The sequence below is a fragment of the Malaclemys terrapin genome, chromosome 1 (assembly GCF_027887155.1).
Source record: "Malaclemys terrapin pileata isolate rMalTer1 chromosome 1, rMalTer1.hap1, whole genome shotgun sequence".
Lineage (NCBI taxonomy): Eukaryota > Metazoa > Chordata > Testudines > Emydidae > Malaclemys > Malaclemys terrapin.
In genome coordinates this window covers 191,937,745-191,954,050 of record NC_071505.1, presented here as the reverse complement: position 1 = coordinate 191,954,050, position 16,306 = coordinate 191,937,745, and the positions used below count along the sequence as shown (strand labels likewise).

Here is a 16,306-nt window from a genome sequence, read left to right as displayed (position 1 = left end):
ATGACAAATTTAAAATACAGTTCTTTGGTTCTTCTCTTAAACATACAAATAAAGAGCAGTCGCAGGAAGCAAATCAGTTACTGGAGAGTTTTTACTGGAGGTGCAAATCCTCTAAACACCCTGCTTGGTTTCTCTGTGAAGAGGTATGCTAAAATTAGAGCTGGGGACAATCTCCAAATGTTTAGTCTGGCTCCCTCTCCCCAGATCTCTCTGGTTCAGTGCCAGAGATTTAACTAATGCTTCACAACAAAGCCATAACTCCAGCTCTGGAACATTTTTGCATGACCCTGAAGACCTTATTGGGAAGCTCCACCTTGCTCCTTTTGCACACAACCAAATTTGTTTTACGTTGAGAGAAAAAAGGCAGTATGAGAGGTTCAAATGCTCCCGTTTAGCCAATAGCAGCAGCTCTCAGTAGGTTTGTATTACACACTATGAAGAAATAGAGATTCTCTCTTACTCTCAAATGGCCTGATTCTGCATTCCATTGAACTGGATGGTAAAGCTCCCAGATGGAACTAGGCTTATTTTCAATGCAGGATCAGGCCAATAAGTGGGCCAGACAAGCAATAATTTTCTGCTTTAAGCCAGTGGTAGTGAAGAAAATGACCACTTGAAATAACACTTTTGGGCTAATCTGATTACTTGTATTCACAGGAGGTTAGTCTGATGGAGATGCATCCAGTAGAAGGGGTGGAATAGAAGAGCACCCAATATTACTTTTATTTACCACTGGTAGTTAATGACATGGTTTTCAGTATTTGGACTAATTATGTTTTTGTAATACTGACAGTGGTCAGATGCCACAGTGATGTGCATGTTGTAAATACCTGGTTAGAGAGACTGAAATACTATACTTGAGCTAAAACTTTGGGTTAAATGAGTCATGGACAGATTAGAACATTTGTTCTTGGTACTACCCCCCTGAAGTTTCAGAATGCTAGTATCTACATTATGCGGATCATCTCACATTAGATTCCTCTCATTTCCATCTACACAGGTGGTAACTCATTAAACTTTTCTTCAAAACCAATCTATCTTGCCAGAGTTCCTCAGGAAATACCCTCAAAAATGACTCTTGCAAGAACTTTCTGGCTATGGAGTCAGGTCCTCCTCCACTAATAGACACAGTCCATGTTCATTCTGAAGATACCAAGGTAAACTGCAGCATCCTTTGAGAGGGCGACCAGGAATCCATCATGGTAGATGCCAAGCTGTTTGCTTCTTTTACCTCAGAGTCCCCTTTTAGTCATCTGGCTTCTTTTATACCATGTTTGGTTGTCCTATTTCTCTAAAACATATATTAACCATAAGCTCAGTACATTAAGAACATAAGAAAGGCCGTACCGGGTCAGACCAAAGGTCCATCTAGCCCAGTATCCTGTCTACCGACAGTGGCCAATGCCAGGTGCCCCAGAGGGAGTGAACCTAACAGGCAATGATCAAGTGATCTCTCTCCTGCCATCCATCTCCACCCGCTGACAGACAGAGGCTAGGGGCACCATTCCTTACCCGTCCTGGCTAATAGCCATTAATGGACTTAACCACCATGAATTTATCCAGTTCTCTTTTAAACTCTGTTATAGTCCTAGCCTTCACAACCTCCTCAGGTAAGGAGTTCCACAAGTTGACTGTGCGCTGCGTGAAGAAGAACTTCCTTTTATTTGTTTTAAACCTGCTGCCTATTAATTTCATTTGATGACCCCCTAGTTCTTGTATTATGGGAATAAGTAAATAACTTTTCCTTATCTACTTTCTCCACATCACTCATGATTTTATATACCTCTATCATATCCCCCCTTAGTCTCCTCTTTTCGAAGCTGAAGAGTCCTAGCCTCTTTAATCTCTCCTCATAGGGGACCCGTTCCAAACCTCTAATCATTTTAGTTGCCCTTTTCTGAACCTTTTCTAGTGCCAGTATATCTTTTTTGAGATGAGGAGACCACATCTGTACGCAGTATTCGAGATGAGGGCGTACCATCGATTTATATAAGGGCAATAATATAGTCTCAGTCTTAGTGTCTATCCCCTTTTTAATGATTCCTAACATCTTGTTTGCTTTTTTGACCGCCTCTACATTAATTCAGAGGTTAGGGTCTTGGACAAAACAAAAGAGCCCATCTTCATTTTGCTGTTTTAGAATTTAGTGTCATAACTTCGATTAATGCTAGTCTACAACTGTGATGTTACTAATCAGAGTTGTCCAGTTAAATCTCTGTGCATCATGCTTTCATGTTTACCTGTACTCTAAAGCCCAAAGAACCCAAAGCCTCACAAATGGCACTCTCATTTTGGCTCTGATCTTCTGAGAGAGAGCGAGCTTTTCAATGGGCTCTAAGTTTTCCAAAAGCAACTTCCTCTACCTCAGGGGATGTCTACACTTCCACCTGGGGGAGTGAGTCTCGGCTCGAGGAGAGATATTCATGCTAACTCTCATCAAGCTAACATGCTAAACATAAAGTGTAGCCACAGAAACAGGAGGGGCTAGCCACACCGAGTACATGTCCATCACAGTCCCTAAGCATGTACTCAAGGTGTCTAGCCCTTCCTGCCACTCTCATCATTGCAGCTACACTATATTTAGTGCACTAGCTTGATCAGAGCTAGCACAGATATGTCTCCTCAAGCTGGGAATAACATTCCCAGCTCAAAGTGCAGTCATACCCTTAGTCTAATTCTCAGGTTTCTCTTATCCCGAATTCAAATTATCTAGCTACTTAATCTTCCAAAGCAAAAATTAACACTAGTAGAGCACCTTCTGTTCTATGTCTCCACAGCAGCATTCTTCTTTGTGCGCCAGGAGTTGTTCTGGGCTCCACCCTTGTCAGTTGCCTTCTCATTTTCCTAATTCCTGTTTTAGGTCCTCTGTTAAGACAATGTTTTAAAGGTTGCAAAAGAATTGAGGACTAAATATAGTACTCCAGCTTCACTTCCCAAGTATATATGAGCAGTGTGTCTCCTGTGTTCTTCTTTTTGGCAGTCTTTGAGGAAAGCATGTCATTGGACAAAGGATAGTGGCCACAATTCTAATACAGAATGTTAGATCAGTTCGCAGTTGACCCTGCATTAAATTGCCCTGTGAGCTGCTGACTGAAAGACCTCAGCCATGTCTTTCTGGGACAGAAGTGTCTATTACCAAGCCAACTTGTGCAGGCCCAAGTGACCCTCACTGCAATCAGTTGGATAGAATTTAGCAGCTTTTTACTCTTGGCTGTTCGATTTACAGCTTTCCTCTACCATTTGTGAATGGCTGTTTCTCTGTTGTGGTTCCCTGCCTGGTTGAGCGTGCAGGTTGATAAGATTGGCTGGCCGATTTGATCTGTCATAAATGGCTATTTTAAAAGGCTCCATAGGTTTCACTGGAATGCAGCATTCACCAGCCTGTGCTCAAGGCCACAACTTTGCAGGGAAATTAGCCTTTCAATCCTACACTTGCAACAGTAATTGTCTAAGCTTCCCCAGATCACACCACTTGCCAATCCACTGGATTCCCTACAACTGCATGATCAGTGGATGATGCCCTGACAGAATAGCAGCCCTTTAAAGTTCCCTAGCTGCCTGAAAGACCAGTGGTGCTTTGCTGAAAGTCTTGAGCATTACACTGGGAGACAACAGGCTCAAAGTGGTGCAGAATTTAACCTGCACCTCCTCCATTATACTGGGCATTGTGCCTGTGAGGTTCCATTCCAGGGAGCAGCTGGGGCTTGTACTTTGTCTGCCCTGGCATATGGAGCCAGTTCCTGGACAAACTGGCAGCAATTTGTGCAGCAGAAACAATGGGATTATAACATCTTTGGTGCATTGAACCCTCCCTACAAAGGAAGCAGGCTCATGAGAAAAGACACAGCTGAGGCTAGGAGTATTTTGTTTGCATTGTAATGGCTTCACTTGTCCTGTTTTGTAGACTATCAGCTCCTTAGGCAGGGACCCATTAGCTGAGTGGCAAACTTCCTCTGTTGTACAGTAATTCCCTGCACACTGATGGCATTATAGAAATAAGTAAACCCTCTGAAATGTCAACATTTTTTTCTTCAACCTGGAAGCTACCAAATGTTTCAAACAGGAAACTATTTTTATATCAGCACATCTTCAGCAAACTACTCACATCTACTACTCTCGCTGTTCTCATTACACCCATTATACTTTTAGTTTTGTTGTTTCCTTCATGGCTCTCTCGAATGCTTGTCTTATAGTTTGAGTTTATTTTGGAAGCGCAATTGCTTATCACAGTATAGGGTTTTGTTTTTTTAATTCTCTAATCAGGTGTAAGATTTCTCTCTCCAGATTAACATCAGGTGACACTTAATCATCAGACTGTTTCATAGAATGCTAAATTGTGTACGTTCAGACCTGTCAACCTTTTACTATTCATACTCGTCAGATGTTTGGTGGGGGAGTTATAACAGTACTCTCTGGAGGCACAGAAGTTTGTACATTTTACATCTGTTTTCATCATTCATGCCATGCTTTTTTACTCTTCCTATTGTTCCCCAAGTATTTTGACTTTTTCTCCCTCTTCTTGGCCCTTGGTTACTTTAACTCGTCAGACCTTTTAAATTAGATCGGTCTCTCTTATTTCTTCTGTTTCTAAACTTTGTCATTCTTTATCTTTATAGTTCAGTTATAGCATCCAGATCAGTATTTTTAACTAAGTAGCTTAGTCATATCTCCGTATTTTAGAATTCCACTCAAATCCTATTTACAAAACTGGACGAAAGTATCAGCTATTGCCTTCCATTGCCAGCACGAGTTCTGATGCTATGGGTTCTGATGTTCATGACTGTGTTGTAAAGGTGAGATACTGTTTTTCAGAAGATGATCATCGCTTTATCAGAATTCTTTATACTGTTTGACATAATTATATCAAATAATATCAGAGGGAAAAAATGAGCAGTGGCTTGTGCAGGTGAGCAGTCAGATGCCACAGGAGGGAACTAAGGATATAAGCAGGTTTTGATCTTTCATAAAAGAGGAGACTAAAAATAAGAGCCAGTAGGAAATAATGTGATTTAGCAGGTCTGAGCTTCCACTAATTCTTTGGCAAATGCCAAAATATTTAGGGTCAAGTTCTGCCTTCCTGTGCATAACTCCCATTGGAGTCAATAGAATTTGATATTTAGTCATTCACCACTGACTTGTTCTAAGTACAGGAAGGTCATCTTCCTATATAATTCTTATATATATTCCAGATCTTCAATAACACCACACAGTAACATAAGGGATTGACTCTTCTTCAGAGAGGGTCAAGGATGGTTTCTTTCTGGTTGTTTTAAGCCAATGGTGGCAATCTGGAAACCAATTCATTACCAAAGGTTTTGGTTTCTTTTGTCTTTTTTGGGGGGTTTGTTTGTTTACATAATTAGTGGATGTGGTGAGAGTTGGGCTGTGGAAGTCTGAGCCATATCAGAAACATTTTCTATTCCCCCAATTTGCTTCTGGAAAAATAAATGAATAAATAAAGCTACTGTGTGACTATTTCAGTGAATAAACTAAATCCAAATGTATGAAGAGGTGATCAATTCCCCTCTTGGCCATGGGGAATTACTAATCACGTATCTCTTTCTCCTGACACTCTGCTTTCAGAACTCATCCACATGCTACTAAGGAACATGCATCTCAGAATTTTTTTGTTTTACATTCAACTTTTCAAACACACACTGATTATTACCAGTGTGCTTGGAAAAAACCATGGAAGTGTTGCATAACTTTTTTTTTTCCCAACTAACACCATTAAGAGACAGATTTTTCAATAGAATTCAGCGCTCACAATCAGGGACAGATTTTCAAAACAGCTCTGCTCCCATTTAGGCAGCAAAATAAGTAGCCAAATATATTTTGAAAAGAACATAGCATGTTGGGTGATGAGCTCATTTGAAAATCAGACCATTTAATTGCTACCTGAATGGGAGCTGAGTACTTCTGAAAATCTGGTCTCAATTATGGGTGCCCCTTTTGGGATTTGTTTTCCTTGCACCACAGTGTCTGTTGTCTGCAGAACTCCTGACCTTACTGAATAAGCTGAAGATTTTGAGCCACTTTATGCCAATTACTTACAGAGATGGTGAGCATATCGTAAATGGAAGACATCGCAGCCATGGACATGGTGGTAGAGGGTCTTCTCTATCAAGTCTTGGGGCTCATATCCAGTTAAATCAGTCACCCTAGAAGAGGAAGGCTGACGGATAAGCAGCATCTCTAGAAAAATTTAATTTCATTAAACTAATACTGATTTTGCCAATTAATCAAGTGCTAAAAGGCTGCAGAGAAATCATGTTGGTTTGGAAACAGAGAACAATGATCTTTGCAAGAAATTAAAACTTTAGTACGCCCGCCAAATACAGGGTGCAGTAATGTTGTACACAAAGAAGTGTCCCAGATACAGTCAAGGAGGAGGATCTGTTAACTTATTTCAACATTAGATTTTTACTTTGGAGCTACTAACATGTGATCCTTTGCACAAAGATCCAGTTGATGAGCTGTTTGTGGAAGTGTAAAGTACCCCCCCCCTTTTTTTTTTAAACTATTGATAAATTTTATGGCTTTGCAGATATACAAGCATAGCCAGAATAATTAGTCTACAGTAGCCGTTCTCACAGTCTATAAATAAATCCAAGCTAACAGCCTAAAGGAAGGCACAGGATTATTCTGTTTTGGAAGATGGAAGGACAACAATAGCAATGCCTGGAAGCTAAAGAAGGAAAAGGAAAGCTTAAGTTAGACATGATGCAAAAGTTTCTCAACATTAAGAGCAATAGGATGGGAACTGAGTGGAACGAAGTTAAAGCATGATCACTGCAGACAGACTGGGAATGAAGTAGTGAATACATAAGAATTGCCATACAGAATCAAAGCTGAGATCTATCTAGTCCAGTATGCTGACAGCGACCAGTATCAGCCACTTCAAGGAAGGTGCAAGAAACTCTGTAGTAGGCCCTTATAGGAATAGTCCCACGCAATACAATAGGGATCAAACTACATGACCCAAGGGGTCTTTCCTGTCCTTGCTACTTGATAGCAAAAGATACTCTAAATTACATCAAGGAATTTAATCATAGATAGCTTTGTTTGTTTATCTATGTGTTGATGGCATTTACACTCCCATGCTCTTTCTATATCTCTAACGGCAGAGCAGAGGTACTGCACTCAGTTTCAGGATAACATAGCAATCCTGTAAAATGAATACAAGAAGTGTTGCACAGTGTAATCGGGTCTTGCAAATAACCTGAACTCCACTTTTTGATTATCATGCCTTTTGTTTTCTCTTTCCTTAGAGCTTCATGCATTGCTTGGCCCTGCAGAGAAGCAGGTCTTTATATTTACTTTTATCCTGACACATCAGTTGGCGGGAAAAGGTGTGTGTGAGGGGGGGAGGAGAAAGGGGGAGGAGGAAAGAAGGCTCCTCTAGCGACCCTTCCCCTACACACACATTAATCCCTCCCTAAAGATCCCCCAACATGGCAACCTTTCCTTCATCTGGGAAGGATTTAGATGCATTTTCCTTAGGGGCGGTCGGTGATGTTTTGCACACTGACATGAGGTGGAGGTCATTTGAGGGTAAAATGAACAGCTTCCTCCCCCTGCGAGGTGTGTGTTGGGGTGGGGTGGGAGCAGGGTGAGGAGTTGGGTGTGACCTTCACAGCACTCCCATTCTCTCCTGGGTCACAAAACTCAGGACCCAAATTCTGCCCTGTGCGCAGTGCTGCTATGACCAAGTGGGAAACATTGGTTTATTTTTCATGAATATGGTGCATACCTGTGTGTGGTTGTTTGATGGGTTACTTGCTATGGAGTTAGATCAAAAGGGTTTGTTAAGGAAACCAAGCAGGAAAGGTAAACCAATGGCTTGCATAAGGAGCATCCCAACAAACACAACGCCCAGGTTTATAGCTAGGAAGAGGGGACTACTCAGTAGCCCTGCTTCGATAGCTGTTTTGCAAGGCTGAGGAGAGAGAGGTCAATGGGAACACTAAGATGTTAGAGCAGTGGCTGTCAACTTTCTAGACTACTGTACCCCTTTCAGGAGTCTGATTTGTCTTACATAATCCCAAGTTTCACCTCACTTAAAAACTATGTACTTACAAAATCAGTCATAAGAATACAAAAGTGTCACAGCACACAATTACTGAAAAAATGTTTCTTTCTCATTTTTACCATATAATTATAAAATAAACCAATTGGGATATAAATATTGTACTTACCTTTCAGTGTATAGTATATAGAGCAGTATAAACAAGCCATTGCCTGTATGAAATTTTAGTTTGTACTGACTTTTCTAGTGTCTTTCATGTAGCCTGTTGTAAAACTAGGCAAATATCTAGATGAGTTGATGTACCCCCTGGAAGACTTCTGCATACCCCCAGTGGTACACATACTCCTGGTTGAGAACCACTCCATTAGAGGACCCTGGGCCTAGAAAAGGATGGGGGTTGATCGTGTAGCCAGGTGGCTGCCCAGGGTATCCGTGAAAGCTGACAGGTTGGCAAGGAAAAAAGAGACAGGGAGAGCCTACTGTGATCAGAACAGTTTGTTTCTCTCAGCAAGAGCTGGGTTGTTAGCTGGGCTGAGGGGGAATAACAAAAGCTGGCAAGGAAAAATTAAGATGTACCAGACCCAGAGGTATAGGACTTTAATTGATTTTATCCTTTGCTCTAGGGCAGGGGTGGCCAACCTGAGCCTGAGAAGGAGCCAGAATTTACCAATGTACATTGCCAAAGAGCCACAGTAATACATCAGCAGCTCCCCCTGCCAGCTCCCAGCGCCTCCTGCCCATTAGCAGCCCCACCAATCAGCACTTCCCCCTCCCTCCCCCCACCTCCCAATCAGCTGTTTCGTGGTGTGCAGGAGGAGTGAGGGCATGGCAGGCTCAGAGGAGTGGTTGGGAAGGCGTGGAGTGGGGGCAGAGCCAAGGGTTAAGCAATGAGCACCCACCGGCACATTGGAAAGTTGGTACCTGTAGCTCCAGCCACGGAGTCGGTGCCTATACAAGGAGCCGCATATTAACTTCTGAAGAGCTGCATGTGGCTCCGGAGCCACAGGTTGGCCACCCCTGCTCTATGGGCTTTGTACTTTTGGGGAAATGCATAAATAATGCCGATTAATCCCAACTATCCATACAACTTGATGGGGGTTAAATTATATGTTATCGCTCAAGAAAGAGACCTTCGAGTCCTTGTGGATGGTTCTCTGAAAACACCTACTCAATGTGCAGTGGCAGTTAAATAAAGCTATCAATATGTTAGGAGCCATTAGGAAAGGGATAGATAATAAAACAGAACATATCATAATGCAATTATATACTTCCATGGTACGCCCACACTCTGCATACTGTGTGCAATTCAGGTCACCCAGCTCAAAGAAGAGATAGTAGGGCAATAAAAATGATTAGGGATATGGAACAGCTTCCATACGAAGGGAGATTAAAGAGACTGGGACTGTTCAGTTTAGACAAGAGATGGCTAAAGAAGGATATAATAATGGTCAATAAAATCATGAATGGTGAAGTCTATAAAATCATGAATGGTCTGGAGAAAGTGAATTAGGGAAATGTTATTTACTCCTTCACATAACCCCTTCATATAGAAATCACCTGATGAAATTATTAAGCAGCAGGTTTAAAACAAACAAAAGGAAGAACTTCGTCACACAACGCACAATCAACCTGTTGAACTTGTTGCCATGAGATACTGTAAAGGCCAAAATGATAATTGGATTCAACAAAGAATTAGATAAGTTCATGGAGGAAAGGTCCCTCAGTGGCTGTTAGCTGATGGTCAGGGACATAACGCCATGCTCTGGGTGTCCCTAAACCTCCAACTGACAGGAGCTGGGACTTGATAACAGGGGATGGATCATTTGAAACTGCCCTGTTCTGGGTGTTCTTAAACCTCCAACTGGCCACTGGGCTAGACAGACCATTGGTCTGACCTAGTATGGCCTTTCTTATGTTCTGAAGGCCCCATCTGAGTCATTTTAATCTACTCTCTAGTCACAGGTTCTAGCAGTGAAAGGGCTGAGAGGTGCCAAACTCAGTTCGGCCTGTCACATTAACACAGTTGAGAAACAGCCCCCGAGACCCATCTAAGAGTGGTTAGACCACAAGGTTCCACCCAGGGTGAGGTGTACGAAGCCAGGCCTGTCACGTAAGGGGTGCACTAGAGAGTGATTAAAAGGGGTTTAAGGCACAGTTCACCCTGTAACTGTGAGAGGTGCATTGAACTATTGCACCTTAAGCCCTGTTTAGATCTCATTTACATCAGTCACTCAGCTCTCAGTGCCATTAAAATGAAGAGAGTGATTTCATGTGACTTTCTTGCTTAACTAATGATCAAAGATGGGCTCAAATCAAAATCCTGGAGCTGAATATCTCCAGATGTTGGATCTGTATCCCTAGTTTTGCAGCTTTGACCCTAGAATGGTCAAACAAACCCCTGATCTGAACACACACAGAATTTGGAAAAGTTTGATTCTGGATCTGAGTTTTGCAGCCGTGTCTATTTCTACTCTAAATATCCCTGGTTTCCATCTTTGGATGTAAAAGGGACTCTGAGTGTGTGAACAAGGAAAACAGAAAGGGGAACAAAGCTGGACAAAATTATCTCATCTCCCCTCCAGTGTCCCTTGAAATTGTGGGAATGAATGGATGCATACAGTAAAGCAGCAGCCACAGATCACTTTTGTGGGCTGGAATTAACTCTTAAACTAAACTATCAAAACTATTTCTCCTTAAAGCTGATATATTTAGTTGTCTTCTCCTATTACCATTTAGGGCATGATTATGCCCTTTCTGTGTGGGTACACTACAAGTGGGAGTCAGAGAGAGTGCAGGGGAATACCTTCCTGTCAGGAGGTAATGATAATTTGGACAGCTGGGCTGGGAGTGCTAGGGGAAAGGCGCTGGCCAGCACTACCGACAATGCTTGATATTCCAGAAGTTCATCTTTGTGGGACAGAGGCAGGACCCCACCCTTGTGCTTCCTGGCAAGTATGGGGACAGTGCTGGCAGTATCTTTTTCAGTGGTGTAACAGGAGCTTTTGTTCGCTGTGCTCCTATCAGCGCCTCTGGATAGACTCTCTCTTATGAAGACTCTTATGCCTCCAGACAACTCCACTTAAAATCACAGGATGAGAATTCTTCCGCTTTATCTGCTCTGATTAGGCCTCAACTTAAGTATTGTGACAAGTTCTTGGTGCCATGTTTCAGAAAAGATGTGGACAAACTGGAGAAAATCCAGAGGAGAGCAACAAAAATGATTAGAAGTCTAGAAAACATGATTCATGAGGGGAGATTGAAAAATTGGGTTTAGTCTGGAGAAGAGAAGACTGCAGGGGGACAACAGTTTTCAAGTACATAAAAGGTTGTTACAGGGAGGAGGGTGAAACATTGTTCTCCTTAATCTCTTAGGATAGGACAAGAAGCAATGGTCTTAAATTGCAGCAAGGGAGGTTTAGGTTGGACATTAGGAAAAACTTCCTAACTGTCAGGGTAGTTAAGCAGTGGAATAAATTGCCTGGGGAGATTGTGGAATCTCTGTCATTGGAGATTATTAAGATCAGGTTAGACAAATACCTGTCAGGGATGGGTCTACAAAATACTTAGTCCTGCCATGAGTGCAGGGGTCTAGACTAGAAGGCCTCTTGAGGTCCCATTAGAACACCTCTTCCTCATCCTATCTTAGCTCTGCCATCTACAGGCACATTGTTCAGCCTTAGGTTGTATCTACACTAGAAATGCTATAGCAGCACAGCTTCAGCACTGCAGTTGCACCACTGTAATATAGACACTTATTACAGTGATAGAAGGGGTTCTTCCATCACTGGAGTAAAACCATCTCTCTGAGAGGTGGTAGCTAGGTCAATGTAAGACTTCTTCTGGTGACCTAACAGTGTCCATACCGGGGCTTAGGTTGCTTAACTAGATCGCACATAATGCGAAATTTTTCATAACCTTGAGCAACTATAGTTAACCCAATTTAACTTGATAGCATAGACCAGCTTTCAGTGCTTAGCAATATTGGATGTATTGCATTAAACATGCCAAAAAAGAGAGAGGATTCCTAAAACACATTGTAACTTGCATTTTAGCACTGGGCCTCATTGATCTTAGCCTGGAGAAAGAGCATGCTTTTGAGTGTTTAAATTGCCCTGCAAAACTTCTCCAATGTATTAGTCATAGACTTTTTTACCATTATGTATGAATATCATTTCTTTTCCTTGAAACTCCAGCATGTCACGGAAGACACCAAGTAGGTCAAATCTTGTTCCACAATCCTAGTATTGTGGGGTGGTTGGTTTTTTTTGGGAGGTGGGGCAGGCGTGAATTAGAATTATCTGCCTGTTGGCAGTCAAACCTATAAGACTGGAAATTTGCTGGAAGGTTCTTCCCTTGGGACATCTAAAACTGGACCATACAGATCATCAAAGTATATTGTAAGGCATAATTATATGTTGAAAAGAGATCAATTAGTCACTTCATGTGTCTCTTTGAGCTCAGATTTGTGCTTTTCCATTGCCCATGTGGGAGTTCTTTCAGGCATCCACATGGGTTGTATCGGTAGAGTGTGCTGAGATGATTCTATTGCCTATTTCACATAAATCCAGGCAGAGCTTGTGCACTAGGCAATCTTGCAAGCTGTCCCAATAGTTACTATTTTTCTGAAGAGATTTAATGTCTGTTTTTTTTTTTAAATGGCCATTTGACTTAACTGTCACTCGTATCTTTTCATAAACCCATAATGTAGGCAAGGTTAGGGACATTAGATAGATAAGCTGGTCTCACAGCTAAGGCACTGAACTAGGACTTGGGAGACTGGGTTCCTATGGATTTCCTGTGTTACCTCGGTCAAGTCACCTAATCTCTCTGTGACTCAGTTCTCTACCTGTAAAACAGGCACAATAATGCTTCTTTTCTCCCACCTTTTATCTGTCCTGCCTGTTAACATGGTAAACTCTTCAGGACATGAAGTGTTTTACTGTGTTTGTACACTGCCTACCCTAATGAGGCCTCTGGACACTACCATGACACAAATAACTATAGATTAGAATCAGGTTCCGTAGGCTTGATATTTTAAAGATAAAATATTGCCTTATTTACCGAGTCATTTTGAAAGTCCTGCATACATTTACACTGCTCAAGTTCAATTTTAATGATGTCATAGTTAAAATACACCTAAAACTTAAGTATATTGAAGTATTTAGAAACCCCTATAATTTGACAAAACTTAACTTCCAGATGCTATATGATGGAAACCAAATCATTTTGCTTACCTGGAATCTAGGAATATAAGTTTTAAGTCCAGACTTGCTCTGAACATGAACATGTTACTGTGAAGCTTGATCTCAGTGATTGCACTGGGAGGTAAAGATTGACCCACAGCCACCAGTCCTACAATTTGGTAACAGGAATCATACAAGGACATGTCCAGCATATACTGACGAATCTTCAAATAGCCACTGCAGTGGATCACCTGGCATGGAAAGAAAGCATAGTAGATATTTGAAGGTAAAGGAAGAGGTCTTAGAGGTCAAGAAAGCATCTTGAGAGCATCTATTTCTCAGCCTCTGCTGCATCTATTTCAATGATACAAATAATTTCTCTTAACACCATTTGTCTGGCTGCATAGTTTGTTAAGACTGCTAAGTGTCTTATTTGTAAGTAGAGATGCAGTGATGCTGTGTACCTGTGTTTCTGTCGCCAGCACATTGTAATCTGGTATTAAAATGCAAGAGCCCTGGTGCCATATGGACTGCTCTCCAGTTAATGCTTTAAATTAAGGTTATCTAATGTACATTTAATGTAGATACAATAAGATAGTTATTGTGTATTAACCAAATAAACTGAAATTTGCCTTTGATGGTGACTTAATCATGAAACAGCCATACATATTCCTAGCTATACTTTAACAGCCAGTTTGATATATCAAAACTACTTCTATTGAATTTGTTCTTCATTATGATGAAAAACAGATATATTTTAAGAGACTTATGAATGTAGCCCTAATTATAAATGATTAAATATATATTTAGACACCTTAAAAGTGTTGCTTCTTTCCAGTCAGGATTAGTTGATCCCTGTTGACAAATTAACAATGACAATCTCTAGGGGCCAAATTCTAGCCTGACATACATTTACATAATTCCAGTTTCCATCCATGATAATTGCATGTGTACATCTGATGCTAAAATTTAGCTACTAGGCTGTAAGAAGGGATAAATAATGATTTGGGGCAACAAAGGTAAATGCAAAATGCTCTTAGAAACTCTTTTGAGGAACATAAATATTCTTAGTTTCTAATGGCTATTATTTGGCTATGCACACTCTTGCAAGGCTCAGTCCCAAATATCATGTGGGAAACTCCACAAGTATCAAGTATCAAAACCACATTCTATATATCCCTCAGTTTATTTGTATATTTCCTTTGTTTTGACTTGTATGTTCTTCCAGTAAAAAGGAGAGTGTGTCCACTGCCCTAAGCAATCCTTGGCAATCCATTATCTATATATCTAAAAATAGATTCCTCTTAAGGCTCCCCATTCAATCATTAATTAATGTGGTAGTCAATAATAACCCAGTGATAACTTACTTAAAATCTCCCATCAGAGCCTCCTCATTCCCTCACAATTAGGCATATTTGGTTTCCCTTGCACTTAGGCTATTCAGGTGGTACTTTCTGAAGTGCTCAGCATTGGCCTAACCTTGAAGTCACTGACTGATGAGAGCAGAATTAGGGCAATGCTGAGCGCTCTAGAAAATCACATCTTTAAACAACATACACTGGAATCAAGCAATAGGGCTTCAAGGGGGAAAATGGTATGTGACTCCGCTCGCTGACAAATTGTAATCTAAGAAGAAACATAGAGGGATGTCACCATCTACTCATTTTTTTAAAAAAATTGTTTCAATATAAATTATGGATTAGAACAATGTACATTGCAGGACTACACTTTCAGGAATAATTGTTCAAGTTTAAAAGGGTAGGTAAATGTCTGCACCTTGGAAGAATTCTAAAAGAATAGCAAGTCACTCTGAGGTGTTCTTTCTCTTGCTGTTGAATAAGTCATTTATTTTCAGTAAAACTGTGTGTAAGGTGCCTTTCTTAGCTGCTGCTTAGATAGTAGAAATGTTGTTTAGCTTATGGGAGAATAAATGCAGAAAGTAAAGCTGAAAATATATGCTTGAATGGCAGGTGCTAATGTAGGATTACAGTATTTACCATCACCCATGCTTAAGTGCAGTAACTATTAAAACAATGTATGCTAAGAGGTTGATAAATAAACCTGAGACTGTGGTAGACATCAATCCTGAACTAAGATATACAGGCACATGGGGCCATATTCTGATACCCTTACTCATGCTCAACAGTACAGGGAATAATCTCATTCAAATCAATGGGATTACCTGTGGAGTTAGGTACTAGTCAGCATGAGAATGGGTATCAAAATCTGGCCCATAGCTTCAGGGTGTACTGTTGCATCAATAACAAAATCTGCACCTAGCAGTGGTATTCTGACTCTTTTCAGTAGTAGACTTTGTTTTACAGCTACCCATATAATAAAACCTGTTACTCTTTGAACATGGAAAGGCTTCAGAACGTTACCTTGTAGCCGCTACATGTCAAGCCTGCATTCCTCTTGGCCAAGACACACTTCATCCGGAGAAAAAATGATCTCTCTATTTCGTACTCTGAAAGCATAAGCCCATTGTGTTTTAATTATTAATCTAGGTTTCAAAAAATCACCCATAATGTTTACTTTGACCATTTAACCAAAGTATTTGCAGGGTATTTCAGCCATTTATATTAACCTTTGTATTGTCATTATTATTTTTAGGGAAAGAAGGCAATAGGAAGATGGCCGTGACACATCTTTGTCCCCATCCATGGTCAGCTGTCTCTGCCAAGGTCACTGATAGTTATGATTTATTTTAAAGGTTAAAAGAGTTGGGGATTGTGACATTTTGGGGTTCACTCAAGCCAGTCAGGGGTTCAGTCAATGCCTGCTTTGTAAACCTGTATGTCTTGTGACTGCACAGCTCAATTTGATCTCTGTGATGGATCCTGGTCAGGCCAGCCAGTAAAAATCTGGAAAGAAGACAGTGGAGGAGAGAGAAACTGTCTTGAACAAAGAGTGTTTCTTGCTAGAGTAAGTTTTAGACTTCTAGATGAACGTGTTCACTTTTATTTGCCTTCAACCATCTCTACCTTTATTCCTTTTACTTGGCATCACTTAATCCATCCTCTTTTGTTAATAAATGTGTTTTGCTATCATTATAAATCAGCAGTGCTGGTAAAATTCAGTAAAGTGTGTGACT

The 16,306-nt window shown here is 40.9% G+C and overlaps 1 protein-coding gene across 2 annotated transcripts in view; it reads right to left on the bottom strand.

Annotated features, from left to right (window-relative positions):
- The window catches only part of SIM2 (SIM bHLH transcription factor 2), a 71,005-nt gene that overhangs the window by 14,264 nt on the left and 40,435 nt on the right, over nt 1–16,306 (bottom strand). For both annotated transcript variants that reach the window (XM_054048920.1, XM_054048928.1), the window contains exons 5-7: nt 15,594–15,679; nt 13,264–13,463; nt 6,055–6,161 (exon numbers count right to left, since the gene is read on the bottom strand). In XM_054048920.1, the coding sequence (XP_053904895.1) occupies nt 6,055–6,161; nt 13,264–13,463; nt 15,594–15,679 (393 nt within the window). The remainder of the gene's footprint in view (nt 1–6,054; nt 6,162–13,263; nt 13,464–15,593; nt 15,680–16,306) is intronic.